This window comes from Gossypium raimondii, chromosome 5, assembly GCF_025698545.1.
Source record: "Gossypium raimondii isolate GPD5lz chromosome 5, ASM2569854v1, whole genome shotgun sequence".
Lineage (NCBI taxonomy): Eukaryota > Viridiplantae > Streptophyta > Magnoliopsida > Malvales > Malvaceae > Gossypium > Gossypium raimondii.
Genome location: NC_068569.1, coordinates 8,319,823 through 8,341,584, shown reverse-complemented (window position 1 = coordinate 8,341,584; position 21,762 = coordinate 8,319,823). Strand labels below are relative to the sequence as shown.

The 21,762-nt window shown below is 32.9% G+C and overlaps 3 protein-coding genes across 3 annotated transcripts; all 3 read right to left on the bottom strand.

The window, feature by feature from the left end:
- Window positions 1-2,208: 2,208 nt before the first annotated feature.
- Window positions 2,209-4,209, bottom strand: LOC105770951 (protein NUCLEAR FUSION DEFECTIVE 4). Its single transcript, XM_012592329.2, has 2 exons — window positions 2,868-4,209; window positions 2,209-2,704 (listed from the first exon to the last, which is right to left on the bottom strand). Exons 1-2 carry the CDS (start codon window positions 4,100-4,102, stop codon window positions 2,260-2,262), a joined length of 1,680 nt encoding a protein of 559 aa, XP_012447783.1. The 5' UTR covers window positions 4,103-4,209; the 3' UTR covers window positions 2,209-2,259.
- A 4,844-nt stretch (window positions 4,210-9,053) lies between these two features.
- Window positions 9,054-10,576, bottom strand: LOC105770952 (short-chain dehydrogenase reductase 2a). Its single transcript, XM_012592330.2, has 2 exons — window positions 10,158-10,576; window positions 9,054-9,991 (listed from the first exon to the last, which is right to left on the bottom strand). Exons 1-2 carry the CDS (start codon window positions 10,244-10,246, stop codon window positions 9,181-9,183), a joined length of 900 nt encoding a protein of 299 aa, XP_012447784.1. The 5' UTR covers window positions 10,247-10,576; the 3' UTR covers window positions 9,054-9,180.
- A 4,303-nt stretch (window positions 10,577-14,879) lies between these two features.
- On the bottom strand, window positions 14,880-15,641 carry LOC105767596 (uncharacterized). The gene has a single exon (XM_012587169.2). It carries the CDS (start codon window positions 15,566-15,568, stop codon window positions 15,122-15,124), a length of 447 nt encoding a protein of 148 aa, XP_012442623.1. The 5' UTR covers window positions 15,569-15,641; the 3' UTR covers window positions 14,880-15,121.
- Window positions 15,642-21,762: the final 6,121 nt, after the last annotated feature.

Sequence of the window (21,762 nt, the reverse complement as noted above, 5' to 3'; positions counted from 1 at the left end):
TTGGTTTCATCGACATCATCGAGTTAGGTAATTGGTTTTGGTAATAGTTATATAATATATTATTATCTTATTATTAAAGTTTAATTTTATAGATTTTAATAATTATTAATTTTATATATTTATTATACATATATAATTATAGTATTGAAAATATTTTATATTAAATTAATGTTTTAAAATTTATTTACTTTATAATTTAACATAAAAGTTATTATTAATTACTTTTCCTATTACTAAAATTTTAATGTAAATATGTAATGTTTATGAACACATTTTTAAAAAATAAAAATTTATCGTTTATATATATTTATTATTAATGTCTATTATGGTTGTTCAATTATAAATTCGGGATTTGTGTTGGATTTATCTTGGAATTGGGCTAGACCGACCTAGGGTTCGGACTTTCTCATACTCGGATTGGCACGGAGAAACTTTTGAACTCGAATATGTTTTGTCAACTCTATAATATACTATAGTTAAGACTTAAGAATCGAGTGAAATAAAATTTATATAAATACGAATATTATAGCATATGGCTCCCTTCCCTTTCTTAATTTTGTTGTTTGTTTTGGCTGTGGCTTCCAAATAAATTTGGACCTCCATTTCTGGATTTCTACCTAATAAAATCCTTACCACAAGCTAACTAAGGGTGAGTTTGGATGGGCGGTGCGTTTACCTGCGGTTAGTGTAAATACAGCGGTGGCGGTGAGATTAGATACTGTAGCGATACTGTAGCGTGAGACAAAAAGTAAGCTAAACGCACCGCACCGCACCCAATTGCCCATCCAAACCCACCCTAACTCTGTCAATGTTTATTTTGCAACGGTTGTGTGTTTGACAAACCCAAAATCAAAGCAGCAACCCTACCATGCGAATGCCAAAATGCCCTTTTATTTGGGGCAAGGGTGAGTCAATTTATTTATTTTTGTTGTTGTCTATACAGAGACAAAATTACTCGTTTCATCACTTGAATTAATTCCCACAAATACTAATACGTCTTAGCATGATATATTATTCTAGAATGCCCAAATGAATAATTTTAGTTTGAGATGAGCTAAAAGTATAACTAAACTATTTAGCCAAATGCACTAAGGTTCCAACATTGATTTTATCCTTGAATACATGTATATTGAATAATAATTATAAAAAAGAAGTTTACATCCATTCTATTTGTTTTGACATTTTCAAATATTTTAATATAACAAAATAAATTTTAAAATCCTTTGATTTTCCTAATAATTCATTATGTCGGAGCCTCTTGATTTTGTAGCAAGAGGTAAATTCGATTTCAACTAGTCTTAATTCTTTTCTTCTAATTATAAAAAGAAATACCATCTTCCGTCAAGTGTGGATGTCATGTACTAAAAACAGGAAAACTTGACTACTCATATCATTTTGAAAGGAACTTACATTTTTCTTTCCGTTTGTTAATATTCCTTTGGTATACCCATCATTATATCGCATTGTTTCAAAATGCCGACCTTTCCGTCAACTTCCCACTTCTTTTTCCTCGCATTGCTTCTATGGACGAATACTGTCCCCTTGAATTAGGTAAAGTAATCACCGGTCAACGCTAATGGTGTTAGCAATTATCCTTGGTTCCAAAACCACCATTAGTGCATCAGGTTTTGAGCCTTTTATTACTCAATGCTACAGCCGTGTTTGGATGACAATTTAATATTTAAGAATTTTAAAATTGAAATAAAAGTGAGGGACTAAATTTCAATTTTAAAAATAGTATTATGACCTATTTTAATTTATATAATATAAATATAGAAGGGAAAAGAACATAACCGAACAAAATTGAGTTAGGACATCGGACCTTTTTAGGATTTGAATTTTTAAGTTTTCTATTCTTGTTTTTGATGGTCCTTTTTGGTTTTTCGCTGGTCGCGATCCAATGGCCATTAGCATCCTAATAAATGGGGAACTAGGCACAAGACATCTTGACAAACGGCCCAACCTGCTGTTTTCCAACACAATATTTATATCCAGCTTACTTGTCTTAAGCAACCATTACCGTCCCAAAACAAGACTATAGATACCAGCATAGTACATAACAAATAAACAAAAAAACGTCATTTCAATGTATATTGATGTGAAACAAAACATCACATAAGTTAAAGAACAAGTGGCGTGCAAAACTCTTTTTAATCAAAGCAATCAAGTCGGCTGTTGTTCCTTGATCAATATTAGCACTAAAAGAAATTACAAGGCTAGATCGCTTTTCATGTATGTATATCAAATAATAAATTATAATTAACTTCTATTACCCTGTGATCTTTGTGAGTTGTAAAACTTTCGGGTACGAGCATAAAGGATTAAGGCGAGGAAGGTCCCAATAAAACAAAGGGTACCCCACAAAATAAAGGTGTTTCTGTAGCATTCCATGCCAAAGCATTTCCCCTTTGCATTTACTTTCTTGCGATAAACAATGGCTGCCAGGTAACCGAAGAGGAAGGATCCGATGGGAATGTTGATCACCAAAACGTTATGGTTGACACCAAAATTTTTCGTCCCGAACAGTTCCGTCGTTAAAGATACAGATATAGAAGCAATTGCTCCCGTACACACTCCTATAGTGGCGGTGCTGATATAAAGCCATAGGGCGGTGTTGTCCTTGACTAGTAATAGGAAGAAGGCTGCTCCTGTTGGGACCATTAATGCTACCACAAATGCTGGTCTCGATATCATGTATTTTCTCCTGAAATTTCACCATTTATAATATAATTAAATACGCTACTTCCATGCATTGATCAACCTATAAAAAACTGACCCCATATTGCCTTTTATGTAATATGATCAATAACTGAAGATAGTAGATAGATAGTACTTCTTCCAAAAAAAAGTTAAATATTTATTCTTACCTGGAGACAAAGTAATCCACGATTGATGGTATGAGACGGCCAAAGAAACCAAAGGATGAAGATAATGAAACAAGAGAAGAAGCTGAACGCCCTCGAGATTCAGCTATTTGTCCCAAGTTGTTGAAGAATACCAAGCCCAATGTAACAGCGAAAAGATAAACAAAGAAATACAACCAAAAGTTCAATCTCCTTAGCATCACTTTCACACCGATCTCCTCCATCACACTATTTGTCTCGTTTGTTTCACTTATCTTATCATCTCCGCTAGTACTGCTTTCGCTTTGCTGATCTCCATTCATTTTTTCACTAGTAGAACTAAAACTTAACTCGAAACTTTCACTTGGGCTCTCACTTATTATGTCACTGATATCTAATGTCACCCCACTCTCCGTTTTATCCATAGAAACACTATTAGTCTCTTCGATATGAATTTTTTCCCCTGAAAGTTTCCCGATTTGATGTCTTAGTCCCAAACCTAGGGGGATTGGAAGTGGGGCTAATAGCAACGCTACCATTCCAACTGCACCAGTAAATGGTGATAACAAGCTTGATGCTGATCCCATACTGCCCATGATAGCAAAAGCTCCTGTGACTGTTGTTATGATAAGAATCAATATGAATGCAACTTCCTCCCTCTTTGACTTCACAGTATTAATAACTCTAACTACCGGTGCGACTATGACACTAACAGTGAGGGGTAAGACAGAGCTAAGGAAAAGATAGGCTCTGGCTCTCTCCACGTTTGAACAAGGGTAGACGACATCCACAATATCTGTATAGATTTTTGCACTCAATCCCTGGTAGCTACCTGTTAATCCTACGGCGAGTTGACTGTCGAGGGGAAAGTTTCTAATAATAACGAGGTAGCAAACTGTGTTGATCCAACAAATGCTATTTCCTGCAAGCATAGCGAGGAAGAAAATGGCACCATATGACAAGTTGGAGACACGACCTATGAGGAAGAGATATTGCACTCCATAACCGATCAACCCGAGAGATGAACCGAGGATAAGGACCAACCACATGGGCAAGTAGTTGGCAGCGCTGCCTGAAAGCCACCCAAACAGCTTACCGGCATCAGAGGCAAAGGCAAGGTTGTTAAGCTGAATTTGTGAAATGGAAAGGAGATGCTTGAGTTGGGATGAATAAGCTGGGAAATTTGAGTTGGTTCCATTTATGGATTGAAGCCAAATGATCGCAACTAGACTAAGCCATTGGAGAAAAATTCGAGGCATGACCAAAGCCAAGGCCAAATGCAAAAGGAGATGTAAAACTGAAATATGAGTTGGGCACTAATGGCGAATTTAAAGGAATTGGGAGAGAGAGATGGAATAAGTGTGTTTGGCAATGGAGAATGACAGAAGAGGTGGCTTTTTCAACAAAGACTAAGATGCTTTAGCATCGCTACCACACATCTTATAGTTCTTTATTCAATTTCATCATTATTACCTTATTGTTGGTGTGTGTTGGAAGGAAACATCATCCCCGCTTATGTTTACATACACATATATATGGGCTAAGCCTAAATATTTATATTTAGATCATAAGCCTTTTCTGATTTCATACATGGCAGAGCTTGATGCAATATTCTTATTCATGTTGTTGATCCTCCTCTTTTGTACGTCACAGTCCGTATAAATTAAGGGTAGTGATGGTGGGACGATTTTTTTGGTTTCGATTCTAATCCCGTTTTTATTTTTATTTTCTCCAATTCGATTTCATTTAAAATTTTAATATCCCAGCCCAACATTAAAAGAAAAAAGTAAAAATAATTTTACATTATAATAGTTTTTGTAATATTAAATAATATACATACTATAAAATCTTATAAAAATTAAAATATACAAAATAGTTAAACGTTATAAATGTTTAAAAGATTCTAATGAAAATACGTGAAATTAATTATAAAATAAATAGATAGATATTTTGGTAGGCTGACGATAAAACTTTGATCAAATAAAACATGTTGAGTTGGGATTACTTTACCTAAGAAAATGGGGCAGTATGCATGGGAGATGAGATGTGAGTCAGATTAAACGTTTTTGTTGGGGCCACAGCACAAATTAGTAGTAAAAAATGAACATTATTGGTTCGGCTGATCCCACTTTTTCTGCTGAACCTGTTTCTAGTTTGAAACCCAGGAGTAAATAGTTATGAAGGTAAACTAAGCAATTATTCACTAAATTATGGATATATTTTTGTTTTAGTTATCTACTTAAAAAATTACAATTTGTTAAATGGTGCTCTTTTAGATATTATAATAACACTTTTACTTCTCTAACTTATATATTTCACATTGATTTTATATAAAAAATGTTTAAAAAACTCAAAACTATTTAAAAATATAAAATTCTACATAAAAATTCTAAAAAATAAATTCTCGAATATGCTAATGTTGAAGAACTAATATAAACTGAAAAAAAAAGTGAAATCATTACACGTTTCCTTAATGTTTCTCAAAATTAAATTAGTAATATTTTCAAGTCAAGTTTCATGCCTTTGAAGAATATTTAGAATTTATATTAGATAGACTTGTAAAATCGACTTTGATGTCTTTTTTAATCAAAAGAATACAAAATACACCACAAAAATTCATTTTCCAGGCTCAATTCAAATTTTCAATTCATTTAGAATATTTTTCAAAACTCAAATTATAAAAACTAATTATATTCTAATTTTCTTTTCTTTTCTTTTCTTTTAACAAACAAGCTATGCCAAGAGACAAAGAGGTAAAACACGAAGAACGAATAAAATTGCTTAATGTTTTTTTTAATTTTTAAATATTTTAAAGAATGAGTATCGTATTTCTATATAGATAATATAGAGAGAAAAATTGGAGGGTTTAAAACAATTTCTTTCATTTTCTCGCACATTATTTATTTTTGAAAATTTTATCTATTTTATATAATTTTAATTTTAGAATTTTCTAAATTTTAATAAGGAACTTCAATTCATTTATCATTTTATATATACCCAAGGTCAAATTGACAAAAAAATTTAAAATTGAAAATTAAAATTATTAGTTTATCAATTAAAAAGTGTCATTTAACAATTGAGTGATAAGATATAATTCCAGAAATATTAGTAATTAAATTATAACTTCTTTTAATTAAACAGTTTAGTGAGTAAAAATGTAGTGTAATGGGAGGTTTGAACTTTTTCTTCATGTTCATATAGGAAAAGACACCATTGGAGCCCTTTGATACCAGCAAACAATAGTTGCGATCATTTCAGCATCATCTAGATCTTTTCTTGGAATAATATAACATTGAGGGGCTGAAAGATGTGACTCGTAAGAGAGAAAGCAAGCTGATCTGGTCAAACCTTAGCCTCAAGGTGATGAGTGATGAAATCAGCACTTAAATCATGCTTGCGCCCACTTATTATCTTTGTTCTCCCCATATTTGCTCGCTGTTAGGTTAGTTTAGCGTTATTTTTGAGGAGTAAACTGATTTTGAAAAGTGATTTTGGGATATATTTTTGAAAAATTTAATTTAAGATTTAAGTGTTTAGTATTACTGTTAACAAATATTTTTGAGAAATAAAATATCTATTTTAGATATAATGTTATAAAGTAATAAATATACATTTAAATAATATTTAAATTAATTAATATTATGATATCTTAGTAGGAATATAAAAAGTAATTTTTAATATATAAAATAAATTTTAAATATTTTTAAACAATTAATATTAATTATTCATAAAATTTAATTCAAATATATAAATTATATTTTAAATAATAAAATATAACCAATAAAAATTTAAATATATGATATTATATATTTAAAATAAATTTTAATAAGAAAATAATTACATAAAAAATATAAATATTATATAAAATATAGTATAAATATTAAAACTGTCATTTGGCCCAAAAGCAATAGCAAAAGTAAAAAAAATCTGTTTTTGCTTTTAGATTTCTAACTTCAAAAATGCTTTTGACCCAAAAACACATTTGAAAAAGTAATGCTTAATTTACTTGGTAACAAGGGCACAACGAGACTTGCTGTAATCCACCTCTGAATAAATTGATGAGCTTTTACGATTAATTTGCAATTTCTTTTATTAGAACCAATTATACTCTTCGACTAATTAATGTGCCACCCTCTGAAATTCCTAATTTCTTCTGCTACCTTTTGTAGATTCTATAACACCTAAAGCATCGCCATGGTTTTATTCAGAAATGCTTCATCTGTACCTGCATTGATGAGGTTGGAAGTTTAGAATGGCATTTTCATCTGCAGGCAGCTTAATGAAAGTTGACAACTTCGTCCTTTCTTGTGAGGCTAATATTGGTCCAAGTGTTTGCTTAATTTCATAATTGCACTGCAGCCGTTTGCAGCAATTTTGTTGGCTTAGCCACAAGCAAATAAAGCTTGGTAACAACTTGTCACCTATTGAAAATTGTACGTATGAAAAGGTTTGTAATCATAATTCATGAAAGCAAGGACTCTAGAGTTGGAAATCTGTTTGAATTGGTCCCATGAGTCAATTTGTCAGACAAGCATGGTTTTGCAACAAAATCTTAACCACCCTTTTAATTATTAATCATAAATATCCAGTTAGTTGGGCGTTTTGAAATGAACAACTTTATTATGTCATTGTTCATAAAAGGGAGGCATGTATATGAAATGAAATTCTATAAAGCAGCAGGGCAAGTTTTGGGATTGGGCTCGCATGCTGCTACTCAATGTCAAGGTGGGATAACTGCTGACCAAGTCTTGCTTCCATTATCATGGTGCAGCATTGAATGAGGAGATGAAAGGAGTCACCTTACAGCGTCTGTCAACTGGATAATTATGAGAGTTGGCAATGGTTTATATAAAAATAATTTATCAGTACCCGTACATTAATAGTTTCAATCTCACTCGTTCCCCTTGGAGCCTTAAGCGCTTCAGCTTGAACTACGCCATTATCATTGCTTATGAATTTGTTTGTTTACCCTTAAAGCAGATTATACAAGTTGGCATCACTAATGAAGCAGCCATAGGAAATAATATACATATTATTGTGGTTGATTAAAATCATATATACACCATTTTCATCAATGCCATACTATAGTTATTTGAACACCAATTCTTTTACCAGGATATGGATCTGAGTATCTGACTTGTTTTATTTTCTTTGTCGTGAAATTCTACAGTTGTATTTTGTGCCCTGCCTAATTCTAATCTTTGATGGAAAATGTAAAATAAAAAAGGGTGTCACCGGTGAGAGTGATGATTTTAGGTTTTAGTTTTTTTTAGATTAAATTAATTAGGTTGTTTTATATTTAGAATTTAAATTGATTGATTGGATGGTTATTTAATATTTGGTTAATTAATTAAGTAAATTTAATTGTAATGAGATTTTATTTTTTTACAAAAGAGAGATTAAATCTATGTAAATCTATAGAAGATTATACTACACTAGGAAGGTCTTCATGTAGTACTTGAAAGATTTCATCCAGTGGTTGTTTGAATATATTTTTATTTGAAAAGTGTTGAAATTTCATCTTAGCCAAACCATCTGCCACTCAATTACCCTATTTGAACAAGTGTTAATCGTATCGTCTAATCTTGTTGAAGTAGACTAGATTGTAGTCCTGCTTCTCTCTAGTTACTTGAATTTATTGAATAGCTTCTTTACTATCTGTCTTAAGGATCACATTCTTCATGTTAAGACTTCATGTAATTTGAAACCTAGCTAGTATACCCATAGCTCCGCCATAGTTGTCGAGTAGCGCTAAACCCTATTTATATATGAATATTGTGTATTTGAAGGTGGGTTTTATACATTATTTGGTTTCAAAATTCAAAACTGATAATTAACGGAATAAATTGAATTATTTGTGTTTATTTGGTTTAACAGACATCCTGTTCACAAATAAAAATAATATAGTAAAATTTTAGAAATACACTGGCGCGACCTAGGAGGAGTGGGCCGAAAGTATAAAATGATAGCCTCATCCAAACGTAACACCAGAAAGTATAAAAAAATTGCCCAAAAGAGAAAAGATTGAAAAGCAAGATGGGTGAGTGAACCTACTTACCTCTGGCCTGCAATACAAAAAAAACTACCCACTACGTAAATCTAAAGCCCCATAATATAATCTACTTGAAGCAAAAAGCTATATAGTCTAGATATCCTACGGGTCCATAATATAAGAGAAAGATCCAAGCATATTCAGACCTTAGGCAGTAATAGTAAACATGGATAGATTAAATTCATCGTGACACTGAAACAAATCATTACTAATATATGTTGTTACAATGCTCTGCTCCTCAACACACAAATTAATTAGTAAAGAAATGAAAATAGACTACCAATTCTACAAGGCTACACAATTTTTGAAGCTGGTGAAGCCACCATCGACCACAAGGTTATGACCACTTATGTACCTGGATTCTTCACTAGCCATATAAAGAGCAGCCTCAGCCACGTCTTTGGCTTTGAGAGTCACACCCTTTAGATTGGCTAATCCTCTCACAAATTCCTCCATCTCCTCCGCTTCCAAATCCGTGCACTCCTCATGATCCACTTGATCACTACTTCTCCATGCATTGATGAGCATGGATGTGGCCACCCCAAAGGGAGATATGCAGTTCACCCTGATGCCATACTGCCCTAACTCGCAAGCAGTGTTCTTCGTAAGCCCTATAATGGCATGTTTTGAGGCCGTGTAAGCATGAGGTCCAAGCCCTCCCATGCAACCTGCTACACTTGCCATGGAAATTATGCAACCACTTCTTCTTGGCATCATCACTTTTGCTGCGTGCTTCATTCCAAGTGCCACTCCTCTCACATTCACTTGCATTACTCGGTCAAACTCACCAGCATCAAAATCAATGATGCTTTTCCTCTTGGATTGGTTCCCAAGAACTCCAGCGTTGTTGACCAGAATGTCCAGTTTCCCATATAATGAAATTGTTCTATTTATCAACATTTCTACGTCCTCTTCTGAGCTTACATCACAATGTACATAAACTGCTGAAGGTGCCAATGAGTTTGCTAAGGCAATGCCAGCTGCATCCGCAATATCAGCAATCACAGCTTTGGCTCCGTGCTTCACGAAAACTCTAACCGTGGCTTCGCCAATCCCTCTGGCGCCGCCTGTTATGATCGCTACTTTTTCCTCAAGCCTGAAAATGCAGCAAACTTTGGGTAAGCTACTGAATTCTAGAAATGAATGACTCCTGCTTGTCCAAAATATTTCAACATATGTTTCTCCAGTACATTCAATGTCTAAAACAGACAAAAGTCGATAAATAGTATATGATTGAGAAAATGAAGCATCGAAGGTGATACCTTCTTAGTGAGAGTAACTGAGTGGTGGTATTTTTATCTACAAGATCAACTCCCTGAATCATTTTCTGAGGTGTAACTTGAGCAGGCATTGTTGATACAACATAGAGCAAACAAAAGAGGGATGGAAGGGATGATATGAAGAGAGAGGCAAAGATGAAAAGAAGGGATACTCTATATGATATATATACAGAAATAAAGCTAGTATGTAGCTTACTTTATCAGTAAGGCCTCCTGGAGTGCCTTGCAAATTCTAATTCCAGCCCTTTCTATAGTACCCAATTTTTCTTTGTAAAAAATTAAGGAAAGAAAGACAAAGAAAAAGGATAGTAATTTGACAACAATAACCCTCCTTTATTTAGATGGTTTGAGCGAAGGGAATGGATATTGAATTAGATGGATATTTTTGAAGGTAGGTAGTTGGGAATGAAGGGATTAAATAGTAGTAAATCTATTCATATACATGACTCGGACATTGTATTGGTAATCCTAAAGAAGAAAGACAGGTTTTATGGTCATGGATTTGACGCATGGAAAATCATAGAGTATACGGCATGAACTGCGGTAAGCGTTTAAGTTTCGTTTATCCTACTCCTAACTAAGAAGGATATCCGTGTAGAGAAAGGACACTTTCATTCTTTCTTTCCAATTTTTTTTTGTTTACTTTATTGGATAAAGCAGTACAAACTACTCCAGTTATCATCAATATAAATTAATTAGAGGTTAATGGTAATTAACTGATGAAGAAGAGGCATTAAGAACATGATTTGGAGGCTGCCCCTTTGAACATGCAGATACAGGAGCAGGTGTAATCAATTGCTTTTAATGTTGAGATAGTCGTCAGTTCCTTCAAACCGAGTAGGAGAAGAAATTATTAACTGTTCTGCAACTTTACTGCGCTTTGTAGGTGACTCATTTTCTTGCTGGCATTTGCGATGCAGTTTTGCTGATTCTGTTTCATCTTCATAATTTATTGAATCCAAGTATCCGTACGTTATACATGCGCATGCATGCAATTCCAATGGCAAGGGGATAATACCAAGCAACAAAATCCACGCTACTTTTCATTAATCAAAGTTGCGGCTCACACTAGGTATTGGTAATTGCAACCTAAGATTTACCTAGGAATTATGAACATCAGTGTCTTATATAATCTTATATATATAGTGTATATATATCATGATTCACGTAAATCCAAACTTGTCAAAAAAAGATGAGAGTACTCAGTTAATTCCAACTTTGTCCAATTACATACACACCACCCATAATCTCTCACTAAGTAGGACTATATACTGTACTATAGCCTTTTGTCTTATTCTCATGTTTAATTTATTCCTTAATTTCCAAGTAAATATGAAATAAATTTGATTTCAAATATTTTCTTATTTTAAAACTATAATCTAAGAAAAAAGCATTAGACTTTGGCAATGCAGACTAAATAAGGTACATTAATGTAATGATGATATGGTAGTGTAATTTATAATAATTAATCGGGCCCTTGCACTATCATGAAATACAATTGTTGAAAATTAGTAATTGGTGAATCAGCCATCCGCTGGTCCAAAGTAGTAGTAAAATGAAACGCACGAAAAATGTAAAGTGTAAATGCATCTATACTCATTATTATGCCTTTGATTTCTTTTCATTTCTTTTATTACGCCTAATTGTTGTGTCGGCAGTCTTGCCCTTCTGGTTTCCATTCAGGGTACCATTATGTTCCTCACTTGTTTAAAGGCTGCTAACTATATTAGTTTTTTGTTTGTATTAATTATAAAATACAAATTTAAATTTTATTTATTATCATTCGGCATAACATTTGGAAATGTAATAATAAACACAATATAATAAAAATATCGAACGAAATTAAAATATATGAATTAAATTTTAAATTTATGCGTAATTAAAAACCAAAATGAAATTTAAATTTTTTATAATGGAAAACAAAGACACCTATATTAGTATGCCTCGCTGTCAATAAAGGAAGATCCAATCTTCTTTTATAATCAGCTATACATCTTAATCTTAGTGGAAATTAAAGGCATCCAAGTGGGTTTAAACAATCAGGTAATAATAAATAAAATGATTATAGGAAACATGTTGCAAAAAGTCGACTTAGATTTTTTAAAGGTATAGTTATCGTTTTAATTACAACTAATACGCTTATATAACTTACAAACTATATATTTATATAATTACGTTTGAATGAAAAGATATATGTTACCGACAAGTGATAAAAATACATTGTATTTTTAAGAAAATAATGAAATTTGAACTTTGAAAATGACATTATTGAGAAGAGTAATCACAATTCTAAACATGAATAATAAATCAAACATTAAAATATCCCAAAAAAAGAGAGATGCTCTTTCTTAATAACAATTTGGTGTGTAAAAAGTAATGGTAAGCTAAGAAACAAAAAGAAAATAATGTCTCATGAATAATAAATAAATTATGGTCGGTGAGTAAAATTTGACTTGATTCAAAAATTGATTAAATTCTTAAATTTTAAATTAAATATTTTATGTAAACTTAATAGATATTTAGCTCATATTTGAAATATAGAACTCAAATTATTGTAGTAATTCATATAATTTAAATAATTATTTGTGGGCCAAATGACCAAATGGCTGGTAGATCAGGTTAGTGATTTAACTCTTTTTTCTTTTTCGGTTTGTTTGTGTCCATGTGTTATGAATATTTTGTTAATAGGTAAGAGTAAAGTCGTGTGTTTAAAGTTCCCCCCACCCCCCTAAATATAAGCCCAAACACGTAAGGCTTCAGTTAGTGTCAGGCTCAACTGGGCCAAATTCAAATTTTAATCCTCTGTTTTTCAGTTTGAGGAAAGGAATTAGGCTCCATTACATATAAACGAAGCTTTCCATGTAAAATTAGATTCAACTAAGTTCTAGAAATTGTTTGAATCTCAATTCAGAAATGAAAGCATCAGTGACTTTTTTTTATCGTGTTTTCTCCGTTTTGTCTTTAATATTAAAGTATCTTCTTTTTAGGTTTATACCTTAGATGAACCCTTTTTCATCCTTGCTTGGCTTTATGTTTTTTTTTTTTTTAATGAATATGGTTTAGTGTATCTCAAAATGCGCGAGTATAATGACAAGCACAAACCTAAAAAGTCTAAATAAACAAAATCGGAAAGCAACCAAAATGAGTTGCGACATCAGGCATGAATGCTGGGATGATAATGATTTGCACATACATCAACCAAAGCTAATTCACTCCTTTAACAAGCTTATCCTAACCCTCCAATAACTTAGTTTTATATTCATAATTAAAGCCCTATAAAATTTGGTTTCTCATATATAAAAAATGATTCTAAAATTATAAGCCACACTGCTTTTGAAATGTAAAAGCTAAATTATTATGGTAATAATAATGTTTAACAATTTCAGTGTACTAATTATTACATTTCACACATAACCATAACTATGTACTAAGACTAGGACTTAAACTATATCTCCATTTATATATTCCATATTTAATGTCTAAATTTTTTATAATAATATAAAATTAAAAATATTTACATCAATTTAATTTTATGAAATATGTTGTACTAAAATATATTAAATTTTAATCTCGGTATCACTGTATGATATAAATTATCTATTTGTGAGTGAGTTAATTATTCAATTAAGTGAATGTAATAATTTTTGAGTTAATTCTTCTATTCAGTGATTGTAATATTTCTTTTTATATCATTCACGTCCATTTTACGGTTTATAATCATGATTTATGATTGTTCTTTTCAATAGTGTCAACTTTAAAGTTTAAATATGTATTTTTTTAACAGTGTAATGTGACTTATCATTATAACCAACACTTATTGGTAATAATTAATTCTAATGGTAATTGGTGATGTAGTTGCAAAATTTTAGCTCGACTGGCATCGGCATTGTTGCCAGTACAAGAGGACGTGGGTTCAAATGCGTTAAAATGTATTATATTCCTATTTAAAGGTTGGAAAAATGTTATGAATAGTTCTAAGTGTTAAAAAAAACTAAATATGATAAAAACCTATAATGAAATTAATGTATAAAAAAAAAACTTCAAATTCACTTTTGGTGAATTATAACAACAAGGCAAAACTCGAACAACAAACGCAACTCGAACCCAAACTACACTTGAGATCATGAACACCTTTGACCATTAGGCTATCATATGGAGTTCTTCAAATTATTTTTTTTTAAATGCAATGAAATTGTTAAAAATAGATGCTATAAATGAAACTCTTTTTGAAGAGAGAACAATTCGTTAACAAGCCGTGTTATATGCTGATTGATTAATTATCAGCATTTCTTAATGATCCACCAATTGCAGCCTATTTTTATAATATTATTGAGCATTAATTAAAAAATGTACAACGTGCAATTATGGTTCTTCATTCAATTAATCAATGAGTTTGCAATGATAAAATAATGATCATAAATTCTTAATATATGATAACTACCATTAATCAAGCAATTTGATATTCTTCCAGTTGGCTGACTAATTAATTAATTAAGCTCATTGTAGCCCAGAAAAGAAATTAATTAAGCTCATAGTCAAATTAAGGTATGACTAATTTTAAGCTTGTCGCCATAAAGGGAAGTACTTACAGACTAAAATATATTAATCTGTATATAATATGATATTTTACTATGCTTTACATATATACCATATTTATATTAATAAAGCTTGAACAAGCAAATGAAGCAACAAAAAATCTTGATATGAGAAAATAAACAGACAAAAATGGAATGAAACAAAAAATGAAAGCTTACACAGATATTGGCTTGAGGTTTGAGGGCGTAAATACAGATTAGCGTTAATTAGTACAAATATTTCTGTACCCGGTGACGATAGAGAAGTTAATTTTCATCATAAACCAAATTTACAATGGTGGAATTTCGAATCTACTACCATAAGTGTTTGCAGATTCATAAACAAAAAAGAAGAAGAAGAAGAAGAAATTGTTAGTCTTCGGAGATGATGGCCAGATGAGGCCGCCATACTCCAATGTGACTGTGCAGGTGGCGGCGATCCTTACGCGATGAATGTTTCTTTTTTGAAATATCAACATTTGGTAGGTTAGAAGGATGACAATCGGAAACATCATTATTGTTGCAGTTTCCGACATTGTTATGGTGGATGGCGCTCTTTTTCTTCTGTGGGATCAGAAAGTAAATGCAGCCTCTTCTAAGCTTAGATTCTGGAGAAAGGATCACAATTTCGCGTACAACAGCTTGACCATGGGAGCATGGTTTGCTTAGCACATGATTAGGGTTGGCCTTGAGGATATCGCCTGCGGTGACCGGATGTGTTATTTCCTCAACGTACCCATTCAAATGCACGATACGGATCAAGTCTAGGGCTCCGCATGGAAGTACACAACCCAAACAACACCTTATACTATTCCCCATTCTTGTTCTTGATTTCGGCAACCCCCTATTTTCTACTTAAATTTCTCTTCAGCTTTCCAACTCCTCCCTTCCTTTTTTTTTTTTCCTTCTCTCTTGGAATGGATTGTGACAAACAGAGGATAATGTTATACAGCAACCACCCTACCATCATTTATATTTATAGACTAAAGTTTGAAATATGTATATTGTGTATTGAAAATTACAAAACTGTCCTCCTCCTACCCTTACTCTTACAGAGACTCCAAAGTAGATATGACTAGGTTTTAATAATTAATAATTAAGATAATGTTTGAGGCTAAATTGACCATACTAGGGCTGCGCGCCCATTAAACTCGTGGCCTTGCACATGTAAATGTAAATCACTAATTAAGAAATTAGGGCAAAGAGATCCACCAGTACTTTCAGATATGTTGCTTAGCTTAGACGGCTTTTCTCAAATCCAAGTTACTAAAATGATCAGTTGGGCTTAATTTTCCATTAAAAGTAAAAGTTTTATTTATTTTAAAAGACAAATGAGTTGATGGTAGCTGAAATAAGTTAAAGAAATATGTGATTTGATTAGCGGATATTTTAATATTATATATGTGGATTTTTTACTCAAACAGATCTAACTCTTATGTCATTGAAACTAGTGTTTTAGTTTATAAACAAATAATAGCATCTATATACTACATTAATGTTTTATTGTTTATATATGAGACGCCAGCCCCATAGTAAAAACAATGAATAGAGGAATACATTAATTATGAATATTTCCTAATCTCTATAAACGTGCCTAAATTGATTTTATTTGATTGCCTAAATCTTTATAAATTAAAAAACTGGTTAAAAATCTCATGTGTTGGCCTGATGATTAGGGTGTCCATCGCTTCAAGTGTCATGTTGCTGTTAGGACTTAACTCTCTTCTTATAATTAAAAAAAATGATTAAAAGCTAACTTCAAAAAACAAACCCCTTCAAATTTAACTTTTTACAAAAAGGTTATGCTATATTATAAAAGTTTAAAGAAAATTTCACTATTATAAATACTTTATAGTTATAGATAAATATATGTATAATTTAATTAATACAACGTATGAAGAATCAAATAAAATCGGATCAATTTAAAAGGATCGAGATAAAACCTACATAAGTAGATTGTGGGAGTGTTGATTATGTTTTAAATAATCAAACAATATTAAACCTTGGGGAATACTTTGATTATAATAATATTAATGAGAAATTTCGGTTCAAACTCCTATAACAATATGAGCTATTTCATTGCGATCTATAGAGAAAATAGGCATTGGTTTGGGGAAAAAACACAGAATCAATAGTCTATTTTTCATAAAATAATTAATGTATTTGGCTTTAGAGAATGAATTAAAGCTGAAGCGAGTAATTAAAATGATTATTAGGAATGAAATGAAATTTCAAAACTACATTTATGCACACAAGAAAAAGAAAATTAAAGTTGGAATCATATATCGGTAAAAACTATATGGTATTAATCTATAACTCAAGGTACGGCACATGCATACTAACGCCATGCCATAAAAGGATCGAATATGAAAGTTGTACAAAATTGTTTTAAAATTTGTTATTGCTGCTTGTACTTAAGGACCACGGTTGTACTTATAGATAAGAGAAGCGATGGGTGGAAGGGCTAACATTGCTAAGCTATTTATTATTATCTTTTTTGTTATATGTATATTATTCCATTGCAAATAGTAATATCATTCTCAACAAAGCTTAATTTAGCATTAATATATGTTATTAGAAGTTTTTTGGTAATTAGGAATTTTCTTTCTGTTTAGAAATATTTTAATCTGCAAGGATATTAACTATTTCATTGTCACCCCCAAAATTATTAGGAATTAATGGGAATGATTCGTTTTGACATTAAATATTGAGTACATGCAATAGAACCGAAGGAAGCTTCATCAGCGGTGCATGGTTTGGGGCACCGCACCGGCCATCAATTCATAGCTTAATTAACTATGATTTATGAATCAACGTATCTAACTCACAGCATTAATTAATGGTTAACTCAAATTAACTTAAAAGCTAAGTACGCGGACTGTCAAAACATTAATCCCTGAATGGAAGAGGACAAAAACTAAAAACTAAAATATATCATTATTGAAGAACGTGAGTCAAGTTTGTCTTCACACAAACCCCAATAATTTATTGTAAGTTCGAGGGATATAATCATAGATCATTTGATTAATGATCACATAGGACGTACTTTTTTTTTTTTTTCCCTTTCCATGGAAGCCATAGTTTAATTAATTTGTGCTGTTGTCTGTGGCTAGGTTCAGATATATCCAAAGCTTCATCATCTCCAACCATGATTTTGTGCTGCTAGCTGGCAATAATATGTCGTTTACTTAATCAAAATTTAAAATTGGGTTTAATAATCTATATGTACAGCTTCATCTTCTAAAGAATATATAAAAATATTTCATGCATGGTTTCAATTTCCAATAGTTATTGTTTTACGTGAATAGAAATTAAATGCTGTACAAAAGAGTTTCTTTCTTACCATGAATAGGATTGAAGGAGGGGAGTTTTTTTAAAAAGACAGAATGAGAGATAGATATTAAGAAAGTCAAGTGATGGTAGGTAAAACATAAGATATCATAGGATGGCAAGCGCAAATCCCACAGTTTGGGTGTCCAAGTTCAATTAACCCCAGCTCCGATTCCGAATAACAACAATAGACGCTGAGCTTGTTAAGATTCTGCTTATCTTTTGTGAAATCTTCAGTGGAGAGATCAGAATCACCAAGTGGTTGAGATATTCTACATATATGTAATGCTTCTGCATGTTGCACGTACTTACAAACTCAAAAGCATGTTTAAAAACTAAAACAAAACATTGAAACCCACCAAATCTGAGTAGTTGATGTGTTGGTTCTTTGGGTTTTGAGGGAGTTGTATTGTAATTACCTAATCATAAGCTCCCGACTCACTCCTTTTTTTAAGTTACTTTCCACTTTCTGGGCTTTAAAATTAAAACCCTTAAACAAATAAAATGTTTGTTTGTTAGGTTGGATTATATTTAGGAGTGCTTCCCCCAACTCCATGTTGTGCTAAAGGGCCACCTCGTATCTGGGCCAGGAATCATTTCAATTTATTAAATACATTTGTGACATTGTTGTTGCTCTACCTCCAGCCTACTTTAGCTGATGCCTCTTACTCGGACATGCTTGATTATCATTATTATGCAAGTTTGCAGGATATTTAACAACTTGTAATTGAAATCTAAAGCAAGTTTGGCAATCATGTCACATCCAACCTTTCTCAAATTTAGAACCAAAATTAACAACAAATAATAATAACTACATTTGAAATAGATGGTTCAAGCTGAGTAAGAGAGAGCTATCAGTTCAAAGTACGCACGATTATTTTAAAAGATTTAGTGCTGTCACCATGGTCACAAAGGGAGTCACTGATGAGTAGACAATCCAAGCCTTCATCACCAGGACCTCACACCAACATCTCAAATACAGCATCATCAAGAATACTCCAACCAAGTTGTCCCACCTCTGCGAAATGGTGCACAAGTTTTCAAAAAGAGATGAGGTGGGAAAGGTTCGTGCTAATTCCACTGCACCAGCATCCTGCCAAAGCAACCATCCGCAAAGATTGCCTCCTAGAAGATTTCAAGGCTATCAGCAGCCAAGGACCGATTCAGGGGTAGATGGACGTGGACATGGACATTATGATCTGTCAAACCAGAGAAGTAACTGGCAAGTGAACAATGTTTATGCCAGGATCAACAAGGACCCATCCGCAATTATAGGGGAGGCCAAGACCAACGACCCAGAGCCCCATACAACCATTTCAGAACCTACCATGAACTTAATTGCTCCCCAACCCAAGTGTTCGATCAAGTAGAAAACCAAGGAATCTTGGAAGTGCCCCATACCTCTCTCCCAGTGAGCTCCGCAACAACTCCAATAATCACTGCAAGCATCATGACATTCGGGGCCACCGAACTGAACAATGCGCACATCTGAAAAATGTTATTGAAACAACAAATTGGAAGGCGCACCACCAATCAAATAGGGCCCAAGACAAAGAAGCATGGCCATCAAGTTAAGATCGCAGGCAACAACAGGGGGAAGCAACCGTTTAGGGGAATTATTGATGTTCTTGTAGGAGGCAAGCGTGCGGAGTGGGTTTCGTCAAATTTAAGTGGAAGGCTCATATAGGAAGTGTTCTGTCATTTTCAGCCATAGTAAAAAAACCTAAGCCTTCTCCGTGGAACTTTCGGTTTTCAGAGCGAGATGAAAAAGATGTCTTGGACGCGGAAGGTGAAGATCTTCTGGTGGTCTCGGTTAATATATCTTCCGTCCATGTTAGAAGGATCTTTGTAGATACAAGCAACTTTGTGGGTATACTAACGACCAAGGCTTTCTACCAGACATGGCTCAAGGATGCATAGCTCAAACTTGCAAGCCAATGCATGGCTTTGCCAACCAACCCATTGTGGTCAAGGGGTCTATTGTCCTCTCGTTGGTATTGTGAAATAGTGAGCGCACCACCATAAAAATGGTGGATTTCCTAGTGGTTGACCATTTGACGGTCTACAACACCATTTTCGAGAGGCTAATCATGAGGATGATGAAGATGGTGGTTGCCACCATCTGTATAATAGCGAAATTTCTCACTCTTACAAGTGAGGTTATACATGAAAGCCAACCAGAAGACAGGTCGAGAATGCCATATAGTCTCCCTACAGCTTTCTGGGAAAAATCAAACCCTTTGTCTCCCCCTCTAGTCTTGAAACCATACTAGAGACCTAACTCCCCAAAGCCCAACCAACAGAAGTATCGAATTTGGTCCAGTTGTACCAGGAGGAGCCTGAAAAGGTCACCCAAATAGTCTCGATCCTTCCCATTGAGGAAAAGGAAAGCTTAAAGTCCCAGTTGATAGAATGTAGGGAAATTTTTGCTTGGATGACGACAAATATGCCAAGAATTCATCCATGAGTCATTCAACACTCTTTAGACGTGGATCATAGTACTAGATTAGTGAAGCAGAAGAAGAGATTATTTTTTTTGATGAGATGGTCGTAACTACTCAAAAAGAGGTGAAAAAGCTCCTAGCTGCAGGTTTCATTCGGGAGGTCACATATCCGGATTGGGTCTATGATGTAGTCCTGGTACCCAAGTCCGGCAATATGTGGCCAATACCAACCTGAATAAAGCATGCCCAAAAGATAACTTCTTGCTCCCATCTATAGATTGATTGGTAGACGCCTCCGTAAGGCACCAATATATGAGCTTCATGGACGCCTTTTTAGGCTATAACCATATATCTTTGGTAGAGGGGGATAAAGAGCAGATGACTTCCATAACTGAAGATGAGTTGTTATGTTTCAAGATAATGTCTTTCGATCTCACTAATGCAGGGGCTAAATACGAACGGTTGGTAAATAAGCTGTGAAATTCTGAGTTGAAAATTAAAACAGTTTACATTACATTTTGTTGAGAAAAGAATAAAGAGTTAACACTCCAATACGACTTCTTGCAAGATGGGAAGGAAGATAGCCCCGTCATAAATTAAGTGATCATACAGAGATACGAAACCATCTTTTATTGAAATGTAATGATTAAAATATGTCATAAGTCCCTATACTCATAGAAACTTTGTAATTTAGTCCTTGTAATTTTATTTCTAGTAATTTAATCTATTCACTTTTCAGATATCAAAATTCAGGTCAAACCGTTAACATTGTTAATTTTTTTTATTAAATTCGTTGGTGTGACATTTTGAAATTATAAAAAAAAAACTCACTTGGTATCCATCTAACAAAATAGGTTAAAGTGATAGAGAGTTAACTTGTATAAAAATTTGAAATAGTATAATTTAGTAAAATTGAGCATTTGGCTCGAACATGAGATGAATCATGCCATGTCTTATATAAAATCGCATCCAACAGAAGAGTTGTTGTTGAGATCAATATTGAATAGGAAGAATGGTTTGATTCAAATTGGTAATGTAAAGCAATATGACAAAATGAGACAAAATCGAATAAGGTTGCATACACCGTTAGCATAAAGGGTTAATAAGTTCGTTAAAATAGATTGGTTAGTTAAAACATCACATTTGGTTTGTTTGGGATACATGTGTATATTAATGTATTGGGTAAACTTTGCTATAAAATATACTTAAATTGGTCTAAGGAAAAAACAAATCAACCGA